Source organism: Diospyros lotus, chromosome 6, assembly GCF_014633365.1.
Source record: "Diospyros lotus cultivar Yz01 chromosome 6, ASM1463336v1, whole genome shotgun sequence".
NCBI lineage: Eukaryota > Viridiplantae > Streptophyta > Magnoliopsida > Ericales > Ebenaceae > Diospyros > Diospyros lotus.
In genome coordinates, this window is record NC_068343.1 from 7,773,790 (window position 1) to 7,795,463 (window position 21,674).

The window sequence follows — 21,674 nt, forward strand, 5'->3', positions numbered from 1 at the left end:
AACATATGTCTTAAAGTATTGGCTGGGACAAACAAAGATCGATCATTCATGTACCTAATGCATTGAATACTGTCGTCCACCATAAATACATATTGGTGCAAACAAGCATGGTCTGAATGTGATAATTTTGTGATGGACCCAGAAGAGCACTATATATTCCCCCATTCTTTCTTTCACATGAGGAAGCTAAAAAATAGATATTAAAAATAAAGCCCCTACCTACCGAAGAAACAATGACAGGCGAACATTTAAAAACAAATTTTAATTAGTACGAATGGGAGAGGGAGAGACCATACTGGTCTGACGACTGACTAAACTTGGAGTCTTCGACATGATTAAAGCTGCCCTCACTCTGCCTCTGAGTTCCTTCCAAGGATCCTACCCAGTAATTTCTTTTGTATATCCATCCATGGATATATATTTATTCATGAATTAATTGAACCAGTTCAAGCTGATCTCTCAATTCTCATCATCATCGACATTCATTCCGACCGAGAGGCCACATGGCTTCTTTCGACCGGAGCTTCTCTAAAAGCTCTCTGCTGCTGTCGCAAGAGGATGGCTCCCTTCTCGACGCCATCCGCTTCCTGTTTTTCCGGCGTGTCGGCAAGGCAGAGTTCATAGCCTGTCCTGCCCAGGAACAGTTACAGGAGAGCTTCAAGTACAGGTGGATCATATTTCTCTCCATCTCGGTCCAGAAGCTTCTCCAAGCTGTGGCCAAGCCCATGGCTTGGTTCGGGTCTCTTCTGGAGATGTGGCTCAACCTCCTCTCCAGCAACACCAACTTCTTCCTCATGCTGTGGAACCTGCTCCGAGGTATTGCGTTTTGTTTTATCGATCGGCTAGTTTTGTTTCTAATTTTCTGGAAATTAATTGTATCAGTGTTATAATGGGGCTGATTGATGGCAAGGATTCATCATGTATATAAATATTGGTGGTGTAGGGAAGCTGGTGATTCCTGACAGAAAGTCAGCAACTTTTTTGTCGATTATTGGACATGTAGACAGCCGAGTGGAGTTAGACAAAGACATCAAACACGGGGATAGCAGATACAATGCTGCACTGTCTATGATGGCTTCTAAAGCATCCTATGAGAATAAAGCCTACCTCCAAACTGTTGTCACAGATCAATGGAAGGTAAAGTATCTTTCTTCCATTACATGAGAATTCTTTTCAAGGGGATGATGGATAAGAAGACCTTTAGGTAGATAGAGTTTAAGACCGGTAGATATACATAGAGTTCAAGTCGATCTCATACAAACTTCAATCTTATTTATTGTGAATAGAACATGTGAATATATGTGATCTAATTGGAGTAGCCGTTTATAAAAAGACCCGACCATGGATGATGGAGTCCAATTATTAAAGTTGTGCGTCCATTATATATATATATAATATCCAAATAAGAAAGTTCTCTCTCAGATGATTTTTACTTTTGTATGAGTAAAAACTATAATGTGAGAATTTTTGTAATTTAGTTGAACAAAAATAGATAACGAATGGAACTTATCTCATTATTGTAAGATTTTAGGAATTAAGATGGAAACATGTGGAATTTTTTATGCTTTTTATTCTTTTGACTTTTGTATGTGATTTGACAAGGATAAATCTGGATTAATTCTGAACTAGTAATTATTGAATATTTTGCAGATGGAGTTCATGGATTCCTTCGATTTCTACAACGGTGAGAAGCAGACTTTTGCATCATTACAAAATTAATATGTATACAGCGAATTATTAGTCTCTTGTTAAGCGTTGTCTCAAGTATAGGATGATAAGAATATGAGTTATATCAGTGTATTTGAGGGCCAATAAAATATTAAATAGATATTTATATCTCAATCATGTAATTAGTGATAATTAAGGTTTAAATTATAAATATTTAATAATTTTCATTAGAATATCAGTCCACCTTTATAAATAGAGGATAAAGGGTGTGCGTGCAATAGATTTTTCTCATTCTGTGGTCTGTGAGTCCTGATTGTTTATAAGAGGAAGACTAGATGCCTGTTAGTTTTGTACTCTTTAAGGACAAATAATTGGGGCGTTCTTTCTCATTCTGTGGTTTGTGAGTCCTGATTGCTTCTAAGAGGAAGACTAGATGTTGTTAGTTTTGTAATCTTTGAAGGACAAATAATTGGGGCGTTCGGAATAGAAATGAGCGAAGGCACTATTGCTGTATTGATTGAACTTTTGTAAATAAAGACTGCTCTAGTTTCAAGACTAGATGCAGTGCCATTCATGTGGCATGATTAAGCAGGATAAAATTCTGTCTTCTAGTATGATTTGTGTGTTTTATTTTTGATTAATTTTTTTTTTATTATATGCTTGTATTGTAGTTTGTTCGCAGATAGTTAGGAGTGAATTGTTTTTAGAGGATTACAAGGCTGTCAGTCCTCTGGTAACAGTCTCAAATATTAAATTCCTATATATGATTTTTCAGAGTATCAGAAGAAATCTACGACACAAGCATTCGTGTTCCGCGACAAGAATGTCGAACCGGAGCTCATCGCCGTTGCCTTCAGAGGCACCGAACCCTTCGACCCAGATGCATGGTGCACCGATTTCGACATCTCCTGGTACGAGCTCCCCGAAATGGGGAAAGTCCACCGTGGCTTTATGAGGGCTTTAGGTCTACAGAATTCCACTGGCTGGCCCAAGGACATTCAACTGGCCGACAACCAGCCGATGGTGGCATACTACGCCCTCCGAGAATTGCTGAGAAAGCATTTGCACGACAAAGCCAAGTTTATAGTGACCGGCCACAGCTTGGGCGGCGCTCTGGCGGTGCTTTTTCTGGCGATTTTGGCGTTTCATGGCGAGGAATGGTTGCTGGAGAGACTAGAGGGGGTTTACACGTTTGGACAGCCTAGGGTAGGAGATGAGAAGTTCGGCGATTTCATGAAACAGCAGCTAAGTAAATACAGCATTCGATACCACAGGTTCGTGTATAGCAACGATATGGTGCCTAGGTTGCCGTACGATGATTCGACGTTCATGTTTAAGCACTTTGGGACGTGCATTTACTTTAACTGCTTCTATAAAGCCCAGGTGAGAGAACCTGTTTTGGATGTTTAATTAGCTAGGGTCTGTTTTGACATTACTGTAACATTTTTGCTATCCAATGGCAATAAGTGAAACGCTGGTTAGCAGGTCGTTTCAGAGGAGCCGAACAAGAACTACTTCTCGCCATTATCAGCTATACCCAAGATTGTAACTGCGATCTGGGAGCTGATTAGAAGCTTCACCATTTCGTACACCAAGGGAGCGGATTACAGAGAAGGGTGGATGCTTCGATTCGTGCGGTTAATGGGATTGGTGGTGCCGGGCGTGTCGGCTCATTCCCTACAAGATTACGTGAATGCTACCCGCTTGGGATCGCCGGACGTATATCTGCAACCGCATGATGATCACAAGGATCAACAGAGCATCCAGTGTTGAAATCGAGAAACTACTCTTTGTATATATTGTGTGTTTTGAAATTGCCGTATCTGCTGCCACAAGTATCATTGAATTCTTTAGGGCTAATTTTGGACATATAGACTGGAGTCCATTTGTTCTCAGGAATATGTGATCAAATGCGAAGAAAGAATTTTATTTATTCATTGATCTTGACATTTAATTAAGCCGTACATACGTTGTATTTGAGGTGGTTTGGTTTGGCAATTTCACCCATCGCGTGTGTGTGTTTTCTGGAATGAATCAGGACCATTCACAACGCTAGCTAGCTTTTTGTTCTTCTTTTCAATAAACAGTACTGCAAAAAAGCCAAGAGAGAGATCATTTGAGTTGATGAACTCTAAACTTGTCATCACCAGTGACCATGGCTTCTGACGATCCGTCCAAGTAGTGGAAAGCATCTCTTACTGAAACCAGAGGAAGCCAGTTTTATGGCGAAATTGAGAGACAAGAATGCGTAGAGATAGGAGTGCATCGAAGTAAGTGAAGGAGAAAAGCCTCAACCATAGAGGGGTTAGTTTATCTTTTCCTCTCTCTGCACTACACGTACATGTAACGCATCGCCCGTCAATGTCATGGCTCGGATCAAAATTTGAGCTTTGGCTGAATCTACACTTCCTTCAACTAATTAATTAATAGAAACCTTGGGTCGTGCTCTTGACAAATTGAGTATGAGTACCAAGCAAGTGCTCGTATTTCCTTTTCATTGTAAATTTCATAAGATGACCAAACAAACAATTCATCAATTAATGTTGTCATATAGGCGAGCAGGTGAATAGAATCAGCAATCTTTTAGTAAAAAATATCACTTAATAGTTCTTGAAAGGTCAATCTTTGTATATAAAATGAAAATGTTACTTAGACATTTAAATTTAACATTTGTGATAATATTTTATATTATATCAATATAATGCAAAATATCAATACAGAATATCAAACTTAAATATTCAAAAAAAAAAATTATATCTACAAAATAACGTTGCCTTGAAAATATAATACTAGAAAAATACATTTATGAGGATATCAAAATACATCCATGAAAAAATTCAAAATAGAATTTCTGTCTACAAAAGAGCATTACTCTAAATATTATATATTATCATATATTAATATAAATACGAAAATATTAATACAAATCATTAATAAAAATATTAAACTTAAATATTTAAAATAAAATTTTCGTCTACAAAATAGCCTTACGCTAAAAATAGAACACTGGGAAAATACATCGGAGACGATTGGACCGGTCCCTGGGCCACCTCATAAAAAAGGGGTGTTTCCGTCATTTTACACCGCGTCAAAGGCAGAGGGCTTTTATGTGCCGTGTGTTGGATCAGCCGTGGCGGGCCACGAGAGAGTCTTCACCTTAAGCGCGATGTAGAGAATGAAAACCAATCACTATTTGATAGCTATCCATACGCTCTACAGGAGAGATCTGGACAGAGCGGCGCGAGGACGGGAGAGAGATAAGAGGAGGGTAAGAGGGAGAAGAGGAGGAGGAGGGATCAGCGTTTTAGGGTTTGGAAAATCCTAAAATAACAGAGGTGAGTGAGCGCGTAATCTCTTAATTCTTTTTTTGTGATCTTCTTGTTCTAGGTTTTATTCGTCTGAGGAAATTGGTGAAAATGTTGAGTTTGATTTGGTATATCCTGATGATGATGATGATGATGATGATGCTTGTGTGTGAGAAAGAGGCGTGTCTATTGTGTGCAGGAGTCGAGTGTGAGAGAAGGTCTATAGAGAGGGAAGAAGTGAGATCGAGAGCTAAGAGCGACCAGAAGAGAGATAACGTTAATAGGAGTGTGTCTATAAAGGCTCGAAGCTACCAATTTCCTGAATTCATATCGCTCTTACCCTGAGAATGTCGGAGAGAAAGCTTGTGGTAATGTGTTTCCGATTTCCTATTTGTTTACCCATTTGATTTTCTCCACACAGGGATTTCTTGAAATTTCTTATGTGTTTTTGGTGGATTATTTAGGTATTGGGTATCCCATGGGATGTCGATACGGATGGCTTGAGGGATTACATGAGCAAGTTTGGGGAACTTGAGGATTGCATAGTCATGAAGGTTAATCTTCGGATATGTGTAGTAATTTTCCCGTTGAAAATGTAGATTGGTCGTGCACTTGTTCTTTCAACTAACGATGCGATTTGGAGCTCTTTCTTGGCCCTTATTATTCTTATTGAAAAGGGAAATTGTAAAAAAACGTGTTTATGTTTGTGGGTATATTTGTTCACGAAGATTTACAGGGAGAAGTTGCTGTCACCTACCTTTTTTTGGAATACTGGGACCCAATACAAGGAGGCCATATTACAATCATCCTATTGCGCTGTGTTAAGAGGGAAATGCTATAAATTTTTCATAGTGTACTAACTGCAGTTGCTTTTTCTAAAATTTGATGCTATGGTTCTCATGTGCTCCTTTTCCTTCCCTGGATCTGTTTATAAATTTCTGTTACTGGTGTTTTACTTTAAATGTATGATATAGGATGATTTCTTAACATGGGACAGTAAGAGAGATACAATGCCCCTGCCTGCCCCCAAGAAACAAGGAAGAATTGAAGTCTACTAAAATGTTTCCATCCATGGGGTGTTTGCTTCAATTTCCATGCCTCATGGTGTCATTTCTTCTATTGGTTGCATTTTCTTATCCAAGTTTACTGCTAACGTTGCTAGGTTTTCGATTGTGCCGTGCATGTATATGCTTCTCAACATTATAAAGCGAATATTTTCCCTTCTCATGGCTAGGGTTTGACCATTCTCAAATGAAATTCTTGTTCCGTTGCTTGTTACATTACATTGGGAAGTTTCTGATGACTAGGATTGACCATTCTCAAGTGATATTCTTGTTCCGTTGCTTGTTACATTACATTGGGAAGTTTCTGATGACTAGGGATTGACCATTCTCAAGTGAAATTCTTGTCCCATTGGTTTTACATTACATTGGGAAGTTTTAGCAAATATCTATTGGGTTCGGTGTATTCCATTGATCAAAGGATTTAGGCTGGGGCCAAGCCAGAATGTCTGAATCTGTGTAGCTGTGGGGGAAAAACTGAGATAGGAATGTGCTTTTTAATTTGATAGGGTTTTTATCGTCTTTTATTTCCTAACCTTTTTTGGAGTTGATAATAGTGTTAAATGATTCTCCACTTTGATGGTTAACTTTCTGGTACTGCTGCAGATAGAATTTAGACGTGAGTTTGGTGTTTTTCTTCTCTGCTTGTAGCGTTATTGAACACATTCAATTCCATTCATCTTCTTTAGGAGCGGAGCAGCGGTCGTTCTCGTGGTTTCGGATATGTAACATTTGCATCAGTTGAGGATGCAAAGGTACCTCCAGGACTGACTATTCATTTTTTAAGTCATTTATTGATACCATTTTTCTTGCATACATGAATTATTGCAGGTCCATCCAAGTTTTTCTTATTTTTGTATGATCATGAAATGTACTTGGATGAGATCTTTTTTTTTTTGGGTATTAGAATATCTCAGATATTATTCTTCTCCATCTCTCCCTCTCTCTTTTGGAACAGAATGCATTGTCCAGTGAGCACTTTCTTGGCAACAGAATCCTGGAAGTAAAAGTTGCTACACCAAAGGTTGTCTGCTGACATTATCCATCACTTTGCTATCATCCAATGCAAATTCTGCTTGGCCCTGTTCCTTTTGGCCCCTATGTTTGAATTAATTATACTTTATCAATGTCTTTTAGGAGGAAATGAGAGCACCGTCAAAGAAAGTCACCAGGATATTTGTGGCCAGGATCCCACCATCAGTGACAGAAGCAGCTTTCCGGAGGTAATTGTGGTTTTTGTTTAGCTGTTTGTCTTCACATTTTGGAAAAAATGAATATGTAATGGGGTCTCTCAACTTCTTTTTGTTTGATTTTCTCTTGCAGTTATTTTGAGCAGTATGGTGATATAACAGATCTATACATGCCAAAGGTCTCTCACTCCCCCCCCAACACACACACACACACCCTTTCTCTTCTCACACACACACATGCTTAGATATGCATAGAAGCATGCAAAAAGAACACCAAAAAGAAAAGGAATATACAGACAGCAATTGTAATACATCTGTAAATCTGCAAACTTTTATTGGTTCACTGCCATATCCATTATATGCAAGGTACTGATACAGTGTATCATGGTGTGTAAATTATTGAATTAAGCATTTGTTACCATTTTACAGGATCCGAGGACTAAAGGGCATCGTGGAATTGGGTTTATTACTTTTGCTAGTGCTGGTCAGTTGTTAAATTGCCCCTTCAGTTTTTATTCAATCATCATGTCTCTTGTTATTTCTCCTATAGGGTTTCAGTTGACAAAATTCAGGAATCTTGACTTTTGAGTAAGGGATTATATGGGAAGAGTCAGCACACACTGAGACTGGAAAATAGTTGGGAATTTATGTACTTAGGGATCATAATATGTAATAGTCATGATAGTTTGTGTGGCAGCTTTTGTGGATTGCAGTCCAACGGTGTAGAGGTTCATGGCAGGGGATTCAGTTTCTTTATTTCTTTCCTTCTCTGCACTTATCATCTTCTAAGATAATAACAATGTTCATTTTTTAGTTTGTGCAGCTGTGGGGAGGTGTGGGATTGTGGGATTTGTCACCTGTGATGATGATTCAATATTATGAGAAGAAATCATTGTTAAAAAGTTTTAAGAGTTTGGACTACATACAATAAAAGTGTGTTGGAACCTTTGCTTTGTTTCACTTTTGAACATGAACCTTATAACTTTTTTGGTTGGGGAAGAAGTGAAGGAAAAGGGGACTGCTTCCATTGTTTGGGATGGAAGACATTTGGAAATGAAAAAGGGAGGGTGAGATCCCTCTGATACTTTGGATCAGAGAGAAGACTGGTCTTTCAAAGCTCGTGAATTATTCTTTAATCAACAGTTTTGTTCCCAGTTTTTTGTTCATTAACTTATTATAGTAAAATATCCATTCTCTTTTTTGAAGGTGAGAAACTTGAATCCTTTTCTTTTCTAAAATAGGATGAAAGCTGAATGCCTTTTTTATGTTATTTACCTCCCATCTCTCCTTCCTATCAGTGGTACACTTAGAAAGAATTGGTTACTCTAATTCTTCTCTTTTATTTTAAGGAAAGAATAAAGGAAAACCTTGTAATCCCCTTCCCTATAGGAAGGGAAGGAAAAAAATCTGGCCATTTAATTTAATGAATTTATTCTTCATTAGAACTGCAAATGTGTTGGTAATAATTAATTCATTTGGTAGATGTAGATATATGGCAAGTGGAAACCAAAAATATGTCTTTGTTTGTCACAAATGACAAACTATTATTGGTCAGGATATTTAATGTTCACAGAACTAATCTCCTCCTTTTTTCTTTTTCTTTTTTTCTCTTGGTGGCAGATTCTGTGGACAATCTGATGAGTGAAACTCATGAATTGGGAGGCTCAACAATAGTTGTAGACAGAGCGACACCCAAGGCAAGTAACAACACTGTTGCCATGTTCAGTTTGTGTTTTCTGTCTTTGTTTCCTAGTAGAAACTTAAATGTTTTTAATCACAATCTAATTGCTCGACCTGTATGTTCATGCCAAGTGTTGATGTTTGCTGTTTTTGTGAATGCACTTGAATTTCAGTTTTAGTGCTCTGTAATTTATTTTATCACTCAATTCTGTTTTCTCAGGAGGAGGATTTCAGGCCAGTAAGTCGTATGACACAAGGTGGTTATGGTGCATATAATGCATATATCAATGCGGCAACTACATATGCAGCTCTTGGTGCCCCTACCTTATATGATCATCCTGGCTCTATGTATGGAAGTAAGTTATTTTTACTTATGTGCTTGTGCAATTTGTGAAGAGAACCATTGGTGAATTCTTTCATGCTTATTATTATTTATTTATTTACATTTTGGGGGGTACTGTATTAGGGGGCCAATCTACTCGAGGAATGGGCAAAAAGATCTTTGTTGGGAGGCTCCCTCAAGAGGCAACAACAGATGATCTTCGCCAATATTTTGGTAGATTTGGTCGAATTTTAGATGTCTATGTTCCAAAGGTAAAATGCCTGTAACTTTTCTGCCAAAAGATGGATGGATTCTTCATCATTGATAAATTACAGATTCAAAATATTTAATTTTAGGATCCCAAGAGAACTGGCCATAGAGGTTTTGGATTTGTGACCTTTGCTGAAGATGGTGTTGCAGATCGTGTCTCTCGAAGGTCCCATGAGATTTGTGGACAGCAGGTATTAGTGATGCCTGTATTCTCTCTCATTACTCTTATATTTTGTATGTATAAACCCCTTTAAAGGATGAATTGGTATGATTTTCCTATACATGCTCGTCTAGAAATTGTTTTCCTTGCCCCCTTTTCTGTTTGCTTTGTTATCACATGCCTAACCCACTAATTGGATTGACTTCGTGGATTTCAGCATTGAAATTACCTCACCTGTGAATTGGGTGATTCTCTCAACACTTAAGCATTGAAGATATATATATTTTTATTACAACTGGTCCCAAATCTGGATAAAAGAAAGGATTGTATTTGGTTGTTGGCAAATAATGTAAAAACCATCGGTTTTTTCAACATGGATTTTAGACAAAAGAGTGGCAGTAAAAAAATAAATAAATAAAAACAAAGAATAAGAGATCATATGTGATTTGTCATGCCACTAAGGTACTCAAGGCATGAACCATATAGCATCATTGGGTGATAGGGGGTAATTCTTAGTGTTTTGGTTCGAGTCATTTATATGTTCAAAATGATGACATCGTATTGGTGATTTATCTATCCTGGATATTGTATTTGCCTTATGTTTGCATGAAAACTAGATTGTTTGTGCCTAGTCTCATTAGCAGGATTAGCAAATAAGAAATCCCAGAATCATCAAAGTAATGGAGGTGCATCTTGTGTTATTACACTTTACAATAGGACTGGCAATGAACTTGGCCCCCCTTCTTCCGTTCCTATCACTGCATCTTATTTTTCCCCCCCTAATACCCATTCTCATCAGGCACCATACTTAATTCTCCCTGCCCGTTCCTATCAGCCTTGATCAATTTATGTATTTAAAAACATTTTATCTCTAAAAGTTAATTTGTGTTTTCAATTATGTGTTTTACTACAAAAATTCAAAAAAATCAAACAATGCTAAAAACACATTGACAGATAAAACAATTTTCAATATTTAACATAATAATAATAAATAGAACATAATTGATAAATTATTTAGGCTCAAATTTGGCAATAGGTAGTAAATCTATACATTAAAAGAACTTATTTTTTAGACAATAAGTCCTATATCTAGATTGGAAAGCAAAATTATATGAGTAGAATAAAATACAAACAACATAACAAGTCTTTATTCTATCAAGCCTTTATAACTAATATGATACTCAAGTGTCTCCTAGTAATTTTTTCTTGGTCTTCCTCTATCTTTTTTGCTAATTGTTCATAAAGAATGAACTTATGTGGGTCAGATGACCCTATACATCCATGACCCGTCCCTAGTTGGGGATATTTTATTATTAACATGCTGCTAGAGTTGCCAAATGGGTTGTGTTGGGTGGTTGCCTGGCATTTGTTATAACTAAGACTACAACGGAATAGAATCTTGGAAGAGATTTGCCTCTTACACACACAACTCTCTTGGTTTAGACACAAACACCACACTCGAAGAGAACCAACAGAAAATATATAATCAATAGAAACAGTAAGTGAAATCACATAATCAAGGAATGCAAACCAATCAACCAAATGAACACAATGTTTATCCTAGTTCGGTTCCATTTGAGGAAACTTACATCCAGTCTTCAAGAGCCACCAAGAACAGTCTTTATTGATAGAAACTTGATCAGTACAACAGTCTCTCTTTTCTCTCTTTTATCCCGAGTACATCCCAATTGTTTTCCCAAGATTACAAAGCTCTAGCCTTTCTCTCATAAACAATCAGCACTCGCACACATAGAATGAGAACTGAGAAGTCTACTCTCCGTGCTACCCCTACCCCTCTATTTATAACAGTGGACAGATATCCCAATGAAGACTATTGAATATTTACAGTTTAACCCCCCAACTATCACTAATTACAACATGAGATATAAACTTCTATTTAATGCTTCATTAGCCCTCAAAATGCACTGCTTACACTGATGTTCTTATCCTATATTCTAGACAACATTTAACAATTCTCCACCATTGTCTTGAGTATACTTCAACCTGTCACGACCTTGGGTATTATAAGGGTAAAGCTGTAATTGAGTTACAATTACAGTTAGGGGTATTTTTGTAATTCGGTTATAGCACATGATTGTTGTTATTATGTTATTTTCCTTTTTTTTGTCTTGTAGCTTAGGTGGTTAGAGATCTTTGTTTGGTAGCTAAGTGAGGCTATATATATATTGTCTCAGCTGTAGGAATGGGATATGCTTGAATGAATGAAAGAAATTCTTATTCTCTCTCTCTTTACAATTCTCTCAAATCTCCCTCTCATTTCTCTCTTCTACTCTCCCTCAATTCTTTCTAATTTCTTCCCCATTCTTCTTCAATTTTCCCTTTATACATTCTGTTCTTGACCTTAATTCAATTGGATCCTTCCGATTACCAATCTCAGCCTGTTATGAACCTTAGGTTCATGACAAATGGTATCAGAGCAGTCCATCCTTTGCTGTAGTTCTGATTCATTTGAAGACTGGTGAAATCAATTTCAATAATTCAAGCCCAGGCTTCGGTGATTCAACAGACTTGGCGAGTTTAAACATTCCAGCGAGTTTGGGTGGGTCTCTCGACTGAGGATTGATTTTCGACCATTGATGCTCGGAATTAGATTCCGATGCATGGAGGTGATTGACGGCTGTTGTACTTGATTCTTAGCATTTGAAGAGAATTACGGTCGGTATTAACAGGTGAGTTCAAGCGACAATCAGTGTTGAGCACCGGGAACTAATTGTGCGGAGGCAATCTGCAATTAAGTGAGCGAGCAACGAGTTGTCTGCGTTCTAGATTCGAGTTGGAGGGGAAGGAGTGAGCGAAATCGAGAAGGCGCAAGCGGGTCTTGGCTTGAACTTGTAGGTGGAGTCCATTGTGAGAAGCAAATTCCTCCGACTCCTTTGCTTGTTGATTTGCGAACCTTAGGTAGTAGAAATCGATCAATTGTTAGGCAATCCTTAGCGGCAACAGAATTAATTGAACTTTTAAGAGGTGATTCAAGAAATAGCAGAGTTGACGGAGCGAGGATCCGACTTTGTTATTGATCTCTGACGATGACTGATGTTGGCGATTAGGTGAAGCAATTCTAGTAAATTACAAAACCGAGCCAGTGGTCGCGAACCGTGGTCAGTGATTGGGCAAGGAAGTGGGTGTTGCACCCGAGTTAATTGTAGTAGGTTTGGCGATTGTGCAGCGGGTTCCTCACAGTGGTGTAGTGGGTGTTGCGGCCAATTTCAACAGTCGGTGATTGGGCAGAACCAAAGGAAGGATCCAAGGTGAGTCCAACAGTTTAGGCGAATGGATTGAACACCTCCAATCAGAAATATCGCCCAATTGGGATTGGAAGGAGTTCCACTAACGAAGGGCTGCTGAACACTAAGGATCGTAGGAAGCAATCCTGGACACAACAAGGAATGGATTGAATAGCTGAGTCGATCCATTCGGGAGGCTGTGCTGGCAGGCAACTTGGCTGGGTGGTGCTCCAGCAACTCTAAACATCTAGAAGGTGGTTGGTGCTGGGAGGTGTTAATCTCCAAGTAAGCGAGCACCCTCAGTTCGGAATTGGAAGGCGCCGTAGGTGAGTGACCCTCAGCCGATAATTTTGGTAATCATTATTTGGAATCGAAGGGAGAAGCAGGATCTGGTGATTTCTGATGCTGATGTGAGGAGGTTGTTGGGCACTCCTGTCCGAGTCTTGAAGAGGAAGGCGGACAACTGAGGCTGAAAGAAGAGGTGTGCCTAGGAAGATCATTGAACCATTTCAATTCCGGCAAGCAGTGAAGTGGACATAGATTCGAACGATCCTGAATCTGTAGCGTTCGTGAGCAAGTTCGAAGGCTGTTTATCCATTGCATTCGTCAGCTCTAATTGGCAATTCAATGGCCGATCGGAGTGGCGCAGCAAATTCGGCAGATTCCGTGTGAGAAGTGAATGCTTCCAGCTCATCCAACTCGTTGATTGTTGGTGCTTGAGGCAGTGAGCAAAGGGAAACAAAGGTTAATTTCAGCTTTGAATTTTGGTTAACTTGTTTGAAGAAGAGCGATATGTATTGGTCTTCCAAGTATCATGTCCGTGAGATGTCGACCATTGGAACCAGGGCACACATGAAACAAAAGGGGTATCAATTGCAGCCGAATGATGCTACATTTTCAGTGGTTAATTTTCAAGCAAGAGAGTAGCCTCAATTGCAGCGGACCAATGTTGCATTTTCAGTGGGGTATCCTACTCGTGAAACTAGGGGCGACAATACATACATGAAGCAGAATGCTTCATTTTCAGTTTGAAAGGATTTTGAGAAGGAGATCAACCACGGGGGCAAGGAAAAAAGAAGTGGGATTGATGAAGAGTGCGATGAATTTGGCTGTATGTTTCGTGAGAAGCTGCAGGAGTTTGCGATGATACTAATCAAGAAGTATCATTACAACTTTCCCGTTGAATACTTTGATAATTATCGCGAGAGTTTTAACACAGACGAATTCCTTAAAATAGAGCCATTGAAGGAGAAATTGAGGAGGCGAGAAGCAGATTCATTGCTCACCTCCAATGTTGAGCATAAGAAGTATATCAGTTTAGGCAAAATTGTCAAGGAAGATGCCAACTCATTACCCTCGTTGGCTAGTGCATGGGTTGAAGGATTTGGGGGTGTTTCAGATCAGAAGTTTGTGGGAAATGGAATAGCATTGGATCCAGAAAATCTAACTGAAGGACCCTCAATCTACACAGATATTGGGGCTGGAATCCTTCCTCCTATTTTGGACCTACCAAAAGCTAAGGATTCTTTGGCTTGGGGTAAAATGGGCAGCGAGAAGGTGGAGAGGGCTGAGGAGTACATGGAAGAAAAGGGTGAGGAAGAGGAATTGGAGAATGGCAGTCTCTCAAGCACTCTTACTAGTGCTAAGACACTTGATTCTATTGATTTCTGGAAGCAGCAGAAGGAGGAGCTAGAAAAGCCTCTTCATCAAGTACGTGAGAAGAAGGAACAAGGGATTGCATCGGGCACCTTGCTTGGAACATCTCACATGTATGTCATTGGCACGGGCACACAAGACAAAGCAAAGGTAACATTGTAGCAAGAAGAGTTCGAGGTAATGTATAGATTTTTACCTGCACAGAGGATTGGAATTCTGTCCATACTTGGAAAAGGATGGGGTTGTAGGGTTGACGACACATTTGGAACCATTTTTAACAGCACTAAGGAAGAGGCGGATGGCTGAATTGGTGTCCTAGCAAGACATAATGCTGTTCCTGATGAGGAGAAAGAAAAGAGAAGGCAAAAGAAAAGGGAAAAACAAGATAAGAAGAAGGAAAAACGAAAAAGTAACCATTGGGTGAAGATGGGCATTGGATAAAGAAGCAACGGCTTAGGTGGTAATAAGTTTCTTGGGGACAAGAAACATTTCAAGGAGGGGGAATTGTTACGACCTTCGGTATTATAAGGGCAAAGCTGTAATTGAGTTACAATTATAGTTATGGGGTATTTTTGTAATTCGGTTATAGTACATGGGTGTTGTTATTTTGCTTTTTTTTTTTTGTTTTGTGGCTTAGGTGGTTAGAGAGCTTTGTTTGGTAGCTAAGTGAGGCTATATATATATTGTCTCAGCTGTAGGAATGAGATATGCTTGAATGAATAAAAGAAAATCTGATTCTCTCTCTCTCTACAATTCTTTCAAATCTCCCTCTCATTTATCTCTTCTGCTCTCCCTCAAATTCTCTCTAATTTCTTTCCCATTCTTCTTCAATTTTCCCTCTATACATTCTGTTCTTGACCTCAATTCAATCGGATCCTTCCGATTGCCAATTTCAGCCCGTTATGAACCCTAGGTTCATGACACAACCTTCATCCATTCAAGCCTTGGCCTTCCAATAGATAAATTTGACCTGCCCTCATAGGTTCTTCTTGCTGCACCTGATCACTCAAACAAAAAACAAACATTAAGAATATCAAATCAATGCTGTAGATTTCAACAATGGACACCTTGGATCATATTTCCAGCTGCATAACCTATACATGCATTAATTAGGATTGATTCCTCCTCCTTAAGGATTTCCCTAATGAATAAATTCCTAACATCAATATGATTGGTCCTTTCTATGGTGGGGCTGAATTGAATCTAAGCCAAGTGGACTGCCCTTTGGCTATTTCAACTCCTCTACCTAGACTTTTCTTTAGGGTTCCTGCTGCATACAAAATGCAATATATATACCCTAAATTCATAACTATTCATCTTGGCACACTCCACCATAAACCAAAATCCATACATGATGTAATTCCTTAATCCCAAAAGTTCCATCCTTTTACACAGCATCACAACAACAGTGCACCTTACCCAGATTGGTCTTAACACTGCTAGACTTACCCCTACCTCCCAAAACCGGTTTTTAGGCTTTACCACTGTCTTCCCTTCTTATGTTTGCTTCAAACTCAAAAGACTGCTCATTTCTCTTGTGCCTCTTCTATCTACCAGCCTATCAAGATATGCTTAGGTTTGGATAACCTAGGCTATCATAAGCTGTCAATTTCTATTCCATCCTCTATGCCTTAGAATTTCCAACTTCTCCTTTATCCTACACTCTCAAACATTGACCTAAGTTCTCAGCTACACCTTGAGTCTCTTTCATGGACAATTTCCGGTGAAGATGCCTTACATTTCACTAGGCATACCATTGAAATACTCATAGCTTCTTTATGCACTCTATTTTAATCCTTGGACTTATCCTAGAAGGATCAAATTTCTTATACCTTGACCTTTTGAATTACTATCATTCATAGAGAGACCTTCTAAGCAATCAACCTTGCTTATCTTTCCCTCTAGCCTCTAATCCCTTGGGCTTCTCTACAAGATAAATTTCCCTTAATTTTCACATGGATCATGGCTGTTAGAGATACCTATTCGACCCAAATTAAGCCTTCATGTGCTGCTTTAACCAATGACCATTTGTCTAGCCTTTTTCCTAGACTTTTCCCCATTTCCAGCACCTTCCTTAATTCTCAAATAGACACTTCACATCACTCCATCCCTTTAACCTAAGGGATCTTCCATTTAAGTCCAAGTTTCATTTCTCCCAAATTTACATGGCTCCATGCCATTCATTTGGATGAGAGTGCATCTCCTCTTCTTATACAAGAGGTTTTTATTTTCCAGCCTATTCCTTAGCACTCAAACCAGTGCCTAGGTATTCTTAAAACCAAACTTTTCCATGCCTTACTGGTACCTATCTTGAGTTCTTTCGTTTACCCATCTTAGGCATCACTCTAAACCTTTGTATTCCCTTGCTCATTACCTACAAGATGATTGTCCTTCCCTTTCCTTGCTTAACCTGGATTTTGATCATCATGGGCTGCACCATACAAGACATCACTTGCATACACCCTTCCCCCCTCACTGTTCACGTGGACCCTCACTGCCCAACTATCTTAAACACTAGTTTCTTCTGCGATTCAGCCCTTGCTTACACAATGAGGATGATCAAACACAAAAGAAATTTCCAGGTTTACCTATTGCTATACCCTGGTTCATAGCTTAGTTTAGGACATTCCCAAAGGACTATACTTGCTATTCTTTTTTTTTTTTAACACAGCATTCCAGATTCATCCCTTGACCTTAGAAACAACTAATTTCATGTCCTATTGGTAGAGTTTTCCTACATAGGTAAGAACCCTAGCTTTAGGAGACCTAGGCATACCTATTCCACAACTCTACTACACCTAACCCCTCATACCAGAAGCAAATTCGAAGCAAATTCCAGCAAGATCATATTCAATTCCAGCAAGCTCTTACACACTTGGGAATTTCTTAGGGACACATCATCTCCACTAGGTACACTTCACCTAGCTCCACCATGAGACAAAGCCTAGATAGAATCCCCCCTAGATCCTAGAAACTGATCTCTAATGGGATTTTGACATATACAAGGTCTGTTTTGGAGACTTCTACATTTGGTAACCTTACCAAACTACATGATTTCTATTCCCTTATACCTTTCCCTCCCCTAATATCCTTAGCCTTAGATACCTTTCTCTATCTATTCTCCTAAGGAAATTAGGTTTATAATTTAAAACAGGGACAAGTTTACAGATTCTAAACTTTTGGAAATAGATCCACCATGCATCCTAATTTTCACATCTCCAATTCCCTTCACTCTTAACTCTTAATAGTTGCCTAGTAATACCATTTTCTTATTAGTGCACCCTAAACCTAGAACCTATGATTCTTTTCCAGCATTCCTAGAAAAATTTATAGGACATCCGCACTCTCATAGGTAAATTCACTCATGGTGCTAGAACATTCTGGGCTGGTTCTTTCTTGGGATTCCTTTTTCCTGTTTGGGCAATTTCTCTTGATGTGGCCCTCCTCATGACAGTGAAAACACTTCATTGGTTTCCTATCATTCCTAGACTTAGACCTAGACTTCCCCCTAGATTTAAATTCTCTATTTTCAGTCCTACATCTAGCGGTTAGGACATCCCCGGCTGAACCTGTTCCTTCTAATTTCTGCTGCAACTCCTTAGAGTTCAATGCCCCAAAAACATCTTCTATGGATAATTTTTACCTACCATGTTTTAATATATCAACAAAGGTTTCATATGTTCTTGGCAAAGAATGCAATAATACAAGGGCTTTATCTTCCTCATCATAGTTAATATCTATGTTTTCTAAGTCAAGACATAGTTTATTAAACTCGTCTATGTGATTATTTAGTTTTTTCCCTTCTTGCATTTTAAATGTAAAAAACTGTCTTTAAATACAACCTATTTGACAAGGTTTTTGTCATATAAAGACTCTCTAATTTAGACCATAAAGCCTCAGCCGTTTCCATCCTTGAAACTTCCCTAAGGACTTTATCTCCTAAACTTAGAATTAGAGTATTATAGGCCCTCTTGTTGATTTCTTTCCTACGCTCACTGAACTCTTTTTTCTGTTCTTCAGTGGCATTCTCGGGCAATTTCTTTTCTGCCTTTAAGGCTTCTTCTAATCCCAAGTTTCCCAGCAGCGCCCTCATCTTAATTTTCCATAGACCGAAATCATTTGACCCATCAAATTTCTGTATCTCATAGTTAGTCGCAGCCATTCTTGACACTATTCTATGACAGGGAACAAAAACAGATGAAATCTTGGCAAATCTTGAACCTAGGGATGGGCTCTGATACCAATTTGTTATAACTAGAACTACAACAGAATAGAATCTTGGAAGAGATTTACCTCTTACACACACACAACCCTCTCGGTTTGGACACAAACACCACACCCGAAGAGAATCAACAGAAAATATATAATCAACATTAACAGTAAATGAAATCACAGAATCAAGAAATGCAAACCAATCAACCAAATGAACACAATGTTTTTCTTGGTTCGGTTCCCTTTGAGGAAACCTACATCCAGTCTTCAAGAGCCACCAAGAACAGTCTTTATTGACAGAAACTTGATCAGTACAGCAGTCTCCCTTTTCTCTCTTTTATCCCAAGTACATCCTAATTGTTTTCCCAAGATTACAAAGCTCTAGCTTTTTCTCAGAAACAATCAGCACTCGCACACATAGAATGAGAATTGAGAAGTCTACTCTGCATGCTACCCCTAGCCCTCTATTTATAACAGTGGGCGGATATTCCAATGAAGACTATTAAATATTTACAGTTTAACCCCCCAACTATCACGAATTACAACATAGGATATAAACTTCTATTTAATGCTTCATTGGCCCTCAAAATACACACACTGCTTGCACTGATCTTCTTATCCTATACTCTAGACAACTTTTAACAGCACCATGTGTACTGGGCCTTACTCATTTCTAAAACAGCCAGGGCTGCCCTCACCAAGGGGTGGCCCCACACAATGCTGAAAAGTTTTAAGCAAAGCTTCAAAGGCCTACCATATATATTTGTATTTTAAATATTTATATGTATTTCTGACCTAAATTTTTGTATTTAAAGAAATGCATCACCCGCACTTTCCAATGACCACCATTAATGGTCATGCACTAGCATGGCTGATACAACAGAGTGGAATGGATCTTTAAGTGATAGCAACATCAATTACTATTATCACCACCTGAAAAATGGGGTCTATGACTGGCGTTGATCTCAATGCCATGGTCTATCTTGACATTGTGGCCAACAAGCCACACGTGCAAAATTACACATTAGATTACACATGGAGATTGTGAAATAACTAACAAAAATTATCTCATACATCGTCTAATGTTATCATAACACGTATATCAGAAGAAACAAAAAAGGCACATGACCCCATCAAGGATAATAAAGCATATCATGTCAAATACGTTTGTATAAGGTGAACATCCTTGCCTCAAACCTCCATTAGAACAGGAGTTCATAAATTGATTAGAAGCAAAATGTGAGTCAAGGATATAAACTACCAGTGTATTCACGTGGATGTAATTATGTGGTATAACATGTATAGATATAGGGATATAGTAAACTAGCAATGTAACACTTAATGCAGAATCCTCAAGTAAAATGAGTGTCCAGAAAACAGTGTGGGACATAATGCCTAAGCTTACATGTGAAGAGTAATCGGTTATATTATGTATTGACAGTAAGACAGTATGGACACCATGCATCATTTTGTTAGAATCAGTTTCTCCTTTTCCTGTAGAATGGAGAACAATTCATGTATAGAAAACAGGTATTTTCATGCCAGAGATCAGTAACGCCGGTAAAAGAGCAGTCACTAATAGAGAAGGTAATATGGCTTATATAGCCTGTGGGACATAGATGCTAATTGAAAATGGATGGTTACTTCAAGCAAGGTGTTTTTTCACCACTTGGACTGTCTGCGAATGCTCAGTGATGGAACTGCTGATATTATTGCTTCACTTGATTCAATTAAACGTGATCTGTAACTAGTGCCTTAAGGGGTATGGACTTCATGTATAAGCTATTTTGGCATCTTTTAATTGTATTTTACAATATGACTAACTTGCTTTGCAGGTTGCCATAGACTCAGCTACCCCTATCGATGATGCTGGCCCCAGCGGAAACTTCATGATGGATAATCCGGAACCTTATGGGGGCTATGGTGGTCCCATGCGAACATATGGGCGGATGTATGGAAGCCTTGATTTTGATGATGTAAGTATAGAGAAGAATGGACATGTAGCTTGGTTATGTGCGTCACCCTTGTAGACTGTGACTGATTACCTATCTGCTCCTGTTGTGTAAATATAGATTTCATTTCTGACCATCTTATTACCTCTATTATATATATTTTGCAGTGGGGCTATGGCTTTGGTGGAGGAAGAACTTCACGGGCAGATTTGAGATATCGGCCATACTAGATAAGAAGAGGGTTAGCAACTGTCAAGGCTCTCCTGTATTTCGCTCCGCTATATTTTCATGGCATCTGTGTATTATTATTAATATTAGGTTTGGTGGTTTGGTTGGACGTTGAAAAATCATTGAATGTTGGAACACTATAGAAACTTCTGACTGAGACATTCATATCAATTCCCTTGGTATGTTCCGTTCCAGAACGGGTGCCCTTGGTTTCGCGGAGCTTATCATAATTAGTTATTATATTTATTGTGTTATTATAGATGATGGGAAGTTGGCTTCACTGTGAGATTTTTCGATATTTGGTGCGTGGGTGGGAGACAAGTCAATGAGAGAATCTCCTATTTTTGTTTCCCAGAAAGTGTCCTATCGGTAGTTTAGTCATCTCCTGAGTCCTTTACCCACTTTTTTGGCATATATTCAATGCGCATAAAAATAAAAAAAAAATGTAATATGCATATTAGTAAATCTATAATGTTACTAATACTAGTAGTAAACAAATTTATAAAAAAAAAAAAAAGAAATAATTTGTATGCCCCTTTTTAAGAGTGGAACTTTTATATTGTTGTAGAATATTTTTTGTAAGAGGCTAATATTTGAGTATGCTTTTTTAACATCTCACTAAGTTGTTTGCAAATCAAATATAAACAAAAAGACATTTAAAATTATAATCTGGATAATTCTTCAAATACCCATATGTTTGGTGTGTTAGCATAATCACCCCAGGT

At 38.5% G+C, this 21,674-nt stretch overlaps 2 protein-coding genes across 4 annotated transcripts; both read left to right on the plus strand.

The window, feature by feature from the left end:
- The first annotated feature begins 276 nt into the window (after positions 1–276).
- LOC127803667 (triacylglycerol lipase OBL1-like) lies at positions 277–3,601 on the plus strand. 2 transcript variants are annotated; one of them, XM_052340081.1, is made up of 5 exons: positions 277–816; positions 944–1,137; positions 1,651–1,684; positions 2,444–3,051; positions 3,151–3,601. In XM_052340081.1, exons 1-5 carry the CDS (start codon positions 504–506, stop codon positions 3,439–3,441), a joined length of 1,440 nt encoding a protein of 479 aa, XP_052196041.1. In that variant the 5' UTR covers positions 277–503; the 3' UTR covers positions 3,442–3,601. The 2 variants fall into 2 exon arrangements, with proteins under 2 accessions (XP_052196041.1, XP_052196043.1); XM_052340083.1 differs by having other exon boundaries at positions 281–816; positions 3,154–3,601.
- Positions 3,602–4,840: 1,239 nt separating this feature from the next.
- On the plus strand, positions 4,841–21,229 carry LOC127803670 (uncharacterized). Of its 2 annotated transcripts, none has more exons than XM_052340087.1 (14): positions 4,841–5,003; positions 5,173–5,341; positions 5,438–5,527; positions 6,724–6,789; positions 6,993–7,058; positions 7,172–7,257; positions 7,358–7,403; positions 7,654–7,708; positions 8,845–8,921; positions 9,125–9,260; positions 9,371–9,498; positions 9,583–9,687; positions 20,605–20,745; positions 20,889–21,229. In XM_052340087.1, the coding sequence occupies exons 2-14, from the start codon at positions 5,321–5,323 to the stop codon at positions 20,949–20,951; spliced, it is 1,080 nt and encodes a 359-aa protein (XP_052196047.1). In that variant the 5' UTR covers positions 4,841–5,003; positions 5,173–5,320; the 3' UTR covers positions 20,952–21,229. The 2 variants fall into 2 exon arrangements, with proteins under 2 accessions (XP_052196047.1, XP_052196048.1); XM_052340088.1 differs by having other exon boundaries at positions 4,912–5,003; positions 5,152–5,341.
- The last annotated feature ends 445 nt before the right edge of the window (positions 21,230–21,674 follow it).